This window comes from Monodelphis domestica, chromosome 5, assembly GCF_027887165.1.
Source record: "Monodelphis domestica isolate mMonDom1 chromosome 5, mMonDom1.pri, whole genome shotgun sequence".
In the NCBI taxonomy this organism is placed as follows: domain Eukaryota; kingdom Metazoa; phylum Chordata; class Mammalia; order Didelphimorphia; family Didelphidae; genus Monodelphis; species Monodelphis domestica.
In genome coordinates, this window is record NC_077231.1 from 229,763,353 (window position 1) to 229,775,642 (window position 12,290).

At 32.5% G+C, this 12,290-nt stretch overlaps 1 protein-coding gene across 12 annotated transcripts in view; it reads right to left on the reverse strand.

Moving 5' to 3' along the window:
• Positions 1-12,290, reverse strand: part of KMT2C (lysine methyltransferase 2C) — a 337,243-nt gene that overhangs the window by 156,287 nt on the left and 168,666 nt on the right. For 11 of the 12 annotated variants that reach the window (XM_056799936.1, XM_056799944.1, XM_056799939.1 and 8 more), the window contains 3 exons: positions 9,151-9,265; positions 7,025-7,197; positions 6,353-6,513 (listed from right to left, as the gene is read on the reverse strand). In XM_056799936.1, the coding sequence (XP_056655914.1) occupies positions 6,353-6,513; positions 7,025-7,197; positions 9,151-9,265 (449 nt within the window). Of the gene's footprint in view, positions 1-6,352; positions 6,514-7,024; positions 7,198-9,150; positions 9,266-9,873; positions 9,976-12,290 lie in introns of those variants that run through there. The other variant, XM_056799946.1, reaches the window with a different exon arrangement.

Sequence of the window (12,290 nt, forward strand, 5' to 3'; positions counted from 1 at the left end):
TTTTAAGACAACACTTTTGTATTCAAAAGAAACAAAAGAATTTATCCAAATGATAGATTTCAATTGTATTGTTTACAGAAAATAAGATTGCACTTTGAGCCTTTCTAATAATATTAACAGCATCAGCAACAATTATTCAGTTCTAAATTATCACCATTTTGACAGCTAAAAAAACTGATGTAGAGCTCAAATGACTTGCATATGGCTACATAGTTACTAAGTCTTTTTTAACTCCAAACTTTCTAAGTCTAGGGAACAACTATCAAGTGAGGGAGCTTGCAGCCTGACCAACCATAAGATCAACTGGTCTTCATCTCATTTTTTATTCCCAATAATTTGAAAGCAATTAATTTGGATTTTTCATCTTCAACTTGAGAAAACAGTTTATAATATATTTGACATTGTGATTATAATGAATGTAAACCAAGAATTAATAGGTTTTCCTTACAAAGCATAGCAAGGATAATAGTCCTAAAAATTTATATAAGAAAAAAAAAATTAATTGTTCAGTTTCTTCTTGCTAAAAAAAAATCTGGAATAAATTATTGCTCAAAAAAGTTACTACATATTCATTATCTTTTATTATGAAGGTAATTTCCAAATTCCTTTATTTATAGCTTTTTGAGGGAGGGTACATAGTTGTTTCCCTATCATCTCCCAACTGACTAGGCATTCCTGGAAAATAGAGATTGTCTTTGGCTTTTCCTCTCTTATCTAGGATACAACATACAAAAGGTAATATATAGCAATTTGGAGAATCATTAACATAGTAGAGTCACTTTCACATACCCCTCAAAGAGCTATCCAAGGTTCCTCATCAACAAAGAATAAAGCAACATTATCTTTGTCCTTAAAAAAATAAGTGGAAAAGTAATGTTTTTTGCTACCAGAAATAATGAGGTTCTCATATAAGCAGAAACTAATGAAAGAATGGTTATTGATACGCAAAGGATTTAATAAAATTTACAAAAATTATACCAACAAACAAAAAACACTCAAGTATATGTATAAACATACATTTGTTGCACCGGAGGGAGTGTTAGAGCCAGAGAATATTATTTTTCCGATGTGACACAGGATTGAAGAAAATGTTGGGCAAATGGTCAGAGTTGAAGAACAGGAGGACAGAACCAATAGACTAGAGATGATTAAGAACAAGATCATATAAACTACTAATGTAGTCAAAGGGAAAAAGTGGTTACGAACAAAATGATAGTTGTTCTGCTACTTCAAAGGGACAACAATTTCCTGAGGAGAAAGGAAAGGGAACACTACAATCCCTATATTCTGAAATACTAGAAAGATGTCAGGACTGGAGATTTTTTTAAAAGATTATTGAACTTTATAGCTGAATAAAACAATTCATGAAGATCAAATTCATATTTCTGAATTAGGTATAAATATAACATGAAAAAATAACTGAGATTGAAAATATGTTACAAGTAAAATTTAGAGACAGAATTTTATGACTCAATAGCAAGTTACATTTTTGGGGTCCTCACTACTTATAGTACATTACGTGCAAAAAAGTAGTTACCAAAAATTCTGTGTAGCACCACTTTAAAAATAAAAGAGAGAAAAGTGCTAACAAAAAAACATACCTGGTGTACCCCAAATACTCCCAAAACAAAGAATCATAGTTCGATTATAATAAGGATAGGCTTTTCACATTTAACAGTATACAATTCTAATCTGGCTCAAATCCTATCAGAATACTTTCCACCTCTGTTTCAGAAGTTAGAGAAAAATCCAATCCAGGAGTCTCCTCATTCACGAGGTCATCATTTCCAGCCATGCTCACTTCAAAGATTTCAAATCTGGCTCAGGTTCTAGATAACTTTCAGTCCCCTTGTGGTACTCTATTTAGAGATGAGAGCAAAAACTGTTCTTTTTTCTCTTTGCTTGAATTTTTACTCTTAATGATTAAGACAGTGCTTGGCATTTAAAAAAGAAACTCTGAAATTACTTTATCTTCTCAAACATTAGAATTCATGTTTAAGTATGGTACTCGATTTTATATTATAAATAGCTGTACAAAAATATTACTTGATCATGAAAAGAGGACAAAAATAGGCTAATGTGAAAACTATATACAGGATTCATTAATAAATGTCTCAAACTATTTCAAAGGATTAGCATTATGTTTGGCACATAGTTGGTCCTTAATAAATGCTTAACAATTGATTACTAGAATTTAGTTTGTAACTTTTTTTCTGAGAAATTAAAATGCCCTATGTACTAGAATAATCAGTCTTTAAACAACAAAAATTTTATTACCAGAAAAAAATGTAAAATCTTCAATGTAAAGAAGTTTTTCTGTCTTTCTTTACCTTTTGTCTTCTTAAATTACTGGTTATCTATCACCTTTATTTACTGACATATCCTCATATAAAAGAATTTTATATTTATGGTCAAATAAAATGAACATAACAAAATCTTTGATCTACATGTTTTCAGCCTTCTCTGAGGAAGAAAACAATTTCTGGGCAACTATGTTGTTCACTGGATAGAGAGCCAGGCCTACAGATGGAAGGTCCTGGGTTCAAATATAAGCACTGACACTTCCTAGCTGAAAGACCATGAGCAAGTAACTTAACCTCAATTGCCTAACTCTTACCTCTCTTTGGCTGTGGATTGACACTTGTATCAATTCTAAGACAGAAGGTAAGGGTTTAAAAAAAATAAAAGGAAAGCAATTTCAAGCTAAAAAATTCTATTTATTATTCTTAAGACAATTATCAGACTCAAAAGAATGTTTTTCTCAAATAAGATGCAAAGATCTAATTCTTGATAAAAAAAATCCTATCCTATCTATTAAAATGTTCATTATAAAAGATATTTTTAAAAAGACAAAGTGAGAGTCATTAGACTGGATTTAGCTTCTATGTTGAAATGAACATTAAGTAAGACTCAAGGCATTTAGCTCTGTCTTTTCAAATCCATAAAATAGAGAGGTTAGAAAATGTTATCTCTAAAATTACTTTATAGCATAAACATGTTAAGACATCCCCCACTAAATTGCAAAACCAAGAGGGCGGCTGGGTGACTCAGTTGATTGAAAGCCAGGCCTAGAGAGGGGAGATCCTGGTTTCAAATCTGTCCTCAGATACTTCCTAGCTGTGTGACCCTGAGCAAGTCACTTGACCCCCACTGCCTAGCCCTTACCACTCTTGTGCCTTTATTGATTCCAAGGCCGAAGGTAGGGTTTAAAAAATAATAATAAAAATAATAAATATGCAAAACCAAATGATTTTCTAATTTCGTATCATCTGATTTTTGATAGCACAGAAACCATAAATCAAATCACTGAAATCTTAAAGAAAAGGAAGCTGGGAGTTATAATGTACAGTAATCCTAAAAAGAAAGGAGCAACATTCAATTTTAAAGACAAATGGAAGCAAGGCTTCATCAATTAAGGTCCTTAATAAGAACTGATGTTCAAAACATGAGGATTATACAATACATCCAAGGCTAATCTGTAACTATATGTTATATAGTTCCAAAAAGATTTTATTTTTGCTTGTATAACTAAAATCATAGACACTTCACTCAGAAGTATGGTAGATTTTTAGAAAGGAAGTAGGTTATGTTTTGAAGAAATATACAAAAGAGTGTTAACATGGGAAATTTTGCAATATATAGATATACCATAAAAGCTCAAAAGTTGACATTATAACATTATCTAGATACCAGTGAAATCTTCAAGATTCTAAAGGCAATATGAAAGAAACTTTTGAAAATTTCCCAAAATATTTGATAGTATGGGGGGGGGGGGGGCACTAAATTTAATTAACTCATGTACTAAGGGCATTTTTCTTGGACAAACAATCAATGTGTGTGAGAGGAGAATATTGAGAGTATGGTCAGCAGGAATTTAATGACTAAATTCCAATGAATTACTCAAGTCAGAATGGCTTTTATGGTAGTTTATTTACAAATAGAGAGAAGAAAATGGGGGTGGGGTGGAGGGGGAGTGGAGGGAGAGGGACAGAGAGAGGAGAAAGGGCTAGAGAGTGAGCAAATGAGCTAGAGCTGCTGCAGCCTGGTCTGAACTAGGCAAGGTTTGAGAGGCCCCAGCAAAGAGGAACCCAGAAGATTAATTTAACAGGGCTTCTAGGCATGAGGCCTCTAAGACAAGGGGCCTCACCAGAGGCTAGTGTCTCCAGAAAAGTCAAGAAAAGGGAGTCAGCCTTTTCACTCACCATGTGTCAGTTCCAAGGGAAGCAGACTGAAGTCTCAAGTGGGAGCTCCTTCAAGTCCAAGTTCAAAAGTGAAGACCATCTTACAGGAAATGAACCAAATTTAAAGGCAGTTCTTTTGCTTCACGTTCTTGTGCCTTTGGGTACATCTTTTACATGTACCAATGGCGGCTTAAACTTGGCTTAGGACTGCCCAGGGGGAAATCAGTTGTTTTTGATTTGTCACTCCCTAGGGCTCATGGGTCATAGACCTTCTCCCCATTCCCCCACCCCCATTTAATCCTTAAGTGTGGGGTGTATACATTCCTGATGTCTAAAATCTAAAGAATAAGTAGGGTGGGGTTAATCCCATCTTCACAGACAGTAGGTGCTATAAACAAACATAATACATATCTGTACAGACAGGTATATATAAAATAAACTATAAACTTCTGAGTTGAGAAAACTAATACAGATAGATTTTAAGTAACTTGCCCAGGATCAGAAAGCTAATAAGTATCTGAGATAAATTTGAATTCAGGACTTGCTGAGTCCAGGATCAGCACACTATCTACTGTGACATCTAGCTGCCATCCAAGGGCAGGGAAAGGGAAGGGAAAAGTCAAGGATGCATCCAAGGTTATGAATCCATATGTGCAGAAAGATAAATTTCCTCCTCTAAACTAGAAAGAGGAGAATATAAAGAAGAGGTAAGTTTAAAAGGGAAGAAAATATATCCCATTTTGGACCCGAAGTTGAAATGTCTACAATAGTCAGTTGGAGATGTCTAACAGAGTGTTTATAGGTCTCTATATCCTATAGTCTATGAAACCAACAAAATCAGAGTTAAGTATCTTTTCAATGTGTTGAGATGTATCTTTTGATTTTACCAAGACACCAAAGCAATGTTCAGATTGCCCAAGGGTTACCTTTCACTTTTCCCATGGGACTAATCTATCTAGTCTACACACAAATTTCTTTAATCTTTAATGGCATCCTTTATATAACAATTCATTATAATTTATAATTTTCAATGTGTGGCAGCAAGTTCACTTCCCATATGTGTCTCTATATGGGTCACTCACTTCATTTCAATTTTCTAGAGACTGCAATATTTAATGACTTTTTAAAAGTAAATCATAGCTGAGGATTAAGGATACAAAATTACAGGTTAACAGCCTGTTTACATAAATCAATTTCAATTCCCTCTATAATGCACTGTATCTTTTCAATATTCTTCTAACTTGGAATCCTTGTTCTAATAAACTGATGATCTATATATAACTATAACAAAAATTATCATTTAAAAAAAAGTTAAAATACAATCAATGACATTATTTTTAAGTTGTCAAATTCACCAGCCAATGCCAACTCACTACTGTCATTATGAAATATTCGTGATGTATAGGTATGGGGTTATTAAGTTCTACAAATATTTGTCATACTTCTATCTACCTCCAAGAGTTGTTTTCTACCATATTTTTGTTGCTACATTCACTTAATTCACTTGCACTCTGAAAACTACAAAGCTTTAAAATATGAATTCTCTTGAGAAGTTTTATAAAATTCTAACTAGAACATACACAATCATATACTGCAAAAGATGTTTGCATAAAATCTTCTGCTTGGCTTCATAGTAAGTGGGGTTTTTAAAAATATTTTTCCATAAATTCTTCAACATGAGGTAAACAAGTATACCATTAAATGACTTATTGCCTAAAATATATGTTAAAAATACCTTATAGAAATATATTTTACTATATTCTTTAGAGAAATCTACCAATAACATCAGAACTGACATTTTTACCACTAAATGTTGCCTCATTAGTGGTTAAGACTAGTTTCAACATACATTTTCTCTCAAACTAGCAAAATGAGTGTAGTTGGTAATTAAAAATATATTAACTAGAATGAGTTTAAACATTTTAACCACTAGGTGGAGAATTAACTATATGTTAATTTTTTAAAACTATTATGAATCTGCTCTAAGAGTTTAAAAGTAAAAATAATACCTATGTTATCTAAAATTGAATCAAGATAAACAAAACTCCTTTCCTTTTTCATAACATCATAGGAAGAGTCACACTTAACTAAAACTCTATATACTGATTTTAATAATAACGATCCCTTAAAAAAAAATTGGTTTCATATGAAGAAAAATACTCAAGTTTTACCTGTCACAGGCTGGGGAATTAGTTCAGAAGTCTCCATTTCATCACAAGGTTGAACTGGATCCATATCTCCTAACTGTTTACAATACATGCAGACATACTCTTCTTTTAACTGTGAATCTAATTCAGTATCTGCTGGTTTGTCACATTCTATATGAATCCATCTGGAGTAATTAACATTAAACATATTTAAATAAAATTATGCAAATTAAAATAAGCTTAAAATAAATTCAACAAATGTATGCAAAAAGCAGCAGGTTAAAGTGGGTAATGCAATAGTACAAAAATCTCAAACTAAAAGTGATATGTTGAGGGGAAGAGAAATCATAAAAATCGTCAGAAATGAGTAGTTATCTCTGAAGGGAAAATGTCATTGTTGATGACATTCTGCTATTTGATATCTCTCTTCCTTTCTCATTTCTTCTATTTCCTTTTTCTTCTTTACTAGCTGTGCATATTTTTCTTCATTACCATTTTTGTAATTTCCTTTATTTTAGGAGCTGCTAATAGCACTAACTAAATGTTAGTCAGGCAATTCAAATATGAAAAAAATCTGTTGTAACAAGGTTGTCCTTTCTTAGTAGAAAGGACCTGAAGACCTGAGGGCATAGAAACGGGTATCCTCAAGAATTGCTATGTCTGACTAGATTTCAAGCAGTAAAATTGGCCTCTTACCTTTTGCACATGTGACAATGCAACATGTCTTTCTGCAAGTCTGGTTGGTAACACTTTCCACAGAAAGGGCAGGATAGATTATCTTGTGGTTGATAACAACTGTCACACACAAGGCAATTGTGGTGCCACTGCGAGCTGGTTCGAGTGCCACATTCTGCACAAATTCTGCAATTCTAAAGATCATAAAATAAATATAATTTGCAGATATTATAAGTTGATAGAAGTTCTTTTTCTTGATAATGGGATAAAATTTTACTTTTACTACCATGAATTGAAAAAAATGATTAAAAGGACAAAAAAATTTTAATTAGTATTTGTAGTTTTAAATATATTATGTTGGGAAAAATTTACTTGATTATACAATTATGAATTAAAATTTAAAATGAAAAAACACATCTACTTAAGCTTGTTTTCTAAGTTAGAGATTAAGTTTCTGTTATAATGAAGACAAAGATTTTTCTCCCAAATATATAATTTTATGATGCACTCCCAACATAAAGAAGGCATTCTGTAGATGACAATATTTATAAAATTCAAGACCATAATGATAACTGTGCTACATTAGTTAAAAATGCATCATTTTTGGGATTATATGACAAGCATTACCTTAAAAAAATGGCTTTCAAAAACCCCCTCAAAATGTGTATGTTTTATTCTTTCAAAAAGCTTTTTAAAGCATTGTTAAAAAATACTTTAGCCTTCTCATGTAATTATAAAGTTTTCTGCATCATCTAGAACAGATAAATTTTTACAGAGCAGAGTTCCTAAAAATTCTAAGAGAATGGCTGGTAAATCTGAATAATTGTTTATATATGTGTGTATGTGTGTATATATATATACATACATATATATAAAAATACATATATACACACACACATATATATATATATATACACATAAATGTATCAAATTCCCACTCTCACATCATCTTTCTCAGTTTTCAAATAACAACTGAAGTTGTCTAGAAAGAGCTGCTTCCGACAGGAAAAAACTTCAGCTTCAAGAAATAAACTTTTAATCTCCTTCACATTAAAACTAAAATCTAACTCCCATAAGTCTATTTTAGCTCTTCCAATTTCCAAAAACACAAAAAGGTCAAATATCAGGCCAGGAATAGATTTGATCCTTTAAAAAATAAATTGAGTCAAGCAAGATATGAAGAGGTCTATCATAAAAGATTCTTGGCTTTTAGGTCTTTTATAAATCTCTGGTGGCTTTCACACCAATTTTAGACTTATATACTATTTTTACAAAGAAATTATAAACATTTGTTGAGAGTAACAACCTAGTTAGCATCTCATCTTTTTATTCACCATCCCCCAAGTACCTTATAAATAGAGCTCAAGGAATATGTGTTTAGTGAATGAATTAAAGCAAAATTGTACCCAATAAAGTTCACTCAAAAAACTAGTTTTGATATTGCTAATAATTCTTTCAGTAATCTTAAGCAATTCAAATAACTTCTCTATTCTTCAATTTCCTCCAAGGCAAAGAAAGAAACTTTGAATTTGATGGGTAAGTATTCATTCAGTTATAAAATGCTATTATCTTGTCTATAAAACTGTTTAAGTAGATATTTCTCTACAAAGGCTAACAAATTGGTTTTGTATTAATATTTTACTTTGAAAATTCAATGATGATAAATTGTTGAAACATGAAAAAAATTCATAAAAATTTTATACATACTCAATAGCAACAAAAAATATCAAAGCATAGAGCATTACTTTTTAGTACCTACTTTCAGCATTTATGTGACAAATAACCAAAAACGACATTTCATCTTTAAAAAAGATGAACTTGCTGAGAATTCAGGAAAGATCTAAAATCAAAAGAACTAAAAGCTTAGAGATGAGAAAGTTGGCCAAAAATGACTAAGAGGTAAAATATTTTAATGTGAAGAAGAAATAAGGATAAAATTTTAAGCAAAAGAGCATGATTTATGGTGTAAGATAAATATAACTTTATATACTAAAAAACTCAAACTTTATGTGAGCTATAGCATTTAGATTTTGGACAGAAAACAAAGTATACAGTTTATTTCCAATATAATTTCACAAATAAAATTATTTTTGTCTTTAAAATAGAAAAGGCCAAAAAATTTTATTTAAACAAAAAACAGAACCTACTTTGCATTTCCAGCCATTTGTTGGTACAGAATCCATAATTGGTTGAAGACAAAAAGTATGATATCCTTTGTCACATGTATCGCATACCAGCATCTTGCTATCTTCTCCAGAATGCCTATAAAAATAAGTTAGCACTAATGACACAAAACAACACTGGAAATTTTTAGTATAGTAATAAATAACAGTAAAGAATATACATTCTCCTAACATAAACCAATTTCCAGGGTCATCATTCAAATTGTATAGAATATGAATTACTTTTGCTCCTAGCTTCTATTTCTGCAGACATTTAGAAAAAAGGGAAAGCCATTGGTGAAATGCCTCTTGTGTACTTTCCCCTTCAGCAGTATTTTATTCTACTATTTCATGTCATGAATCTGTCCCCATACCTCTACCTACCACCTTATATCAGTAATTAACCACAACTCTACAATTGCCACCTAATAACTCTCATAGCTTTCAGTTCTTGAAATATATCTTTTCCACACAGTTACCAAAATAATTATGCTAAAATACATATATATATAAGAACTATAACTCTACTCCCCCCCAAAAATTATCTTGAATAGCTCTGCATAGAAATAAAGATAAAATAGAAATCTGAATGGCATTTAAAGTCATTCACTATGAAGATTCTAGCTTACCTTTCCAGGGATACTGAACATTACTTAACATTCTCTAAATTCCAAAAAAGGGACTAATTGCTGTTCTAAATAACAATACCTTTCATATCCTCTCTCTGTTCCTTAATACTTGGCATCTGTTTCTTAAAAATTCTTATCTTCCTTCTTTTCCTATGAAGCCTGATATCACAAAAGTTAGTCCTCACTTCCTAAAAAAAAAAAAATTACCTATGATTTATTTATCACTATTGTAAAGTCATAACCCTGGAAGAAGGAAGAAAGGAAATTTCTTGACAAGGATTGTAGTTGATTTTCTTTGTAATCACAAGTCTAAGTACAGGGCACATATATATAGTAGGGATATAATACATATGTAGCCAAATTGTATCCCTCAGTATTCCTGTTTGCTAACTTCATCCATTCAATCAAATCAGGAAAGGACCTGGTATTTATACAAAGGATAAATATGTTTTAACTAAAATTTGTTTATTCTAAAGCTCTAATTGTCCTACTCTTATAACCCTTTAAAATCTTATTTTTTATAACTGTATTAAAAGGCCTGTTCTCACTTAAAGAATTTTAGGCATCAAATAGGTAGAAAAGATTCCTACTGGACAGTGCAGAAAGCCTTTCCAGTGCCCTTTAATACATAATGGACAACCATAAAAGTAAATATGTTATACTCATGTTGGGGTGTTGGGGGTAGGAAAGAACAACTAAGATTAACTTTTCTCAGACATCAACTGTGTTCTTGAGGAATAGGAAGTGAGGATTAGCTCTGGCAGAAACAGATAAAATGAAATTTCCTGGTAATTACAATCTCAGGGAATCAGTGATTTCGTTTGGCTCTAGACTAGCTTGCTTACATCTGGTTAACCATGTATCTTCACCATTCCCCATAATTCTAATATAAACTTCTAACATGTTGACTCTTTTATACTAGGAAATAAAAATTCATCTGAAAGCTTTCTATCCCTGATATAAAGAGTTAAGGGATGACCTTCCACCTAACCATACACCTTCAATCTCTGATGGTGTTCAAAGCCTTCCTTAACATGTTCTTCAGTTTCTCCTCCCCATATATCTAGTCTTCTTACACATTACTTATAATATTCTCTTAGATCCAGTGACACTGGCCTGCTGGTTATTCAATAAATAAGATACTCCATCACTCAAGGTTTAGGTACTTTTTCTGGAATGCTCTCCTTTTCATTTTCACCTTCAGGATTCCTGGGCTTCCTTCAAATTCCAACTAAAATCTCATCTTTTCTACTCCCTCTTAATTTGATTAAATATTGTGAAAGGGAACTCTTTATTCTTTTGTCTATTCTGAATTAATCAAACAAAAATGTAAACAGCACTACTTAACACTAAGGGGGTTCACAAGTCACTTACTTAGAGAACTCTATCCTTTTAACTCAAATCAGTCAGAAATTTGTGAATCCTCTGATAAGAGTTTATACCCTTGGAGGATGAGAGGTGGATACCATAGACACTGCCCCCTGGGCAGTGCTATAAGCAATTTGGAAGCTGTGATTGGCCCCTGTGAAGAGGGGAAGGGGCAGGAAGTGGCATGAAAAAAGGACTATATAAAAGGTCCTGAACTCCCTGTCCAAAGGTCTTCATCTTGAGTCTTCAGCTTAAATCTTTGGCTGGTGATTTGCCTCTTGGAGTTGGCTTTGGACTTGGACCCTGGCTTTGTTTTGTGGTTGAACTCTGCCTATATTAATTAGGTGGTAACCAGGGATTTAATTTCTAAATCCCAAAATGAATCACTAAAGTAAATGGAATTTATGGTAGTTTATTTACAATATTTACAGTAGAAGGAAGATATTAAGGAATGAGAGAGAGAGACACACACACACACACACACACACACACACACACACACACACACACACACACACACACACCCTCTGGCTTCTTCTTATACTAGTTAGAATCTCTAAGCCTCTAAGCTCCAGTCAGGGGAAGAGTCTCAAGAAGATGGGCCTTACCTGGAGGCTTCACACCTCCAGAAAGGCAGGGCCACTAGCTCAGCTTTTCTCTCACCAATGGTGACAGTCTAAAAGAAGTCTGGATGTCAGTCTTCCAGATGCTCCTCCATCCATCATTCCAAGCCCAGATGACTGACTGTCCTCTTTAGTCTTTTGTTTTCCTCTATTTAAAGACCTTTTGCTCTTGTGTCATCTCCTCTAAATTTTTATGTCTACCAATCATAGCAGACACTTTTCTACAGGACTACCCATTCTTTAATTCTCACCTTCCTTCGTTAGATTTTCTCCAGGACTGTCCATTTTATAGTTCTCACCTTCTCTGGTTAGATTATATCTTTTTTTGGGTTACTTAACACTTCTTTTGTTAAGTTCACCTTTTGTAGTTACTTAACACCTTTTTGTGTTTAATTCACCCTTTGTAGTTACTTAACACCTTTTTGTAGTTAAAATCTAAAAATAGATTGTAGCTTACAATTTTAGCTTCACTATAAAGGAAGAGCTAAGTACCTTCATTGTTACA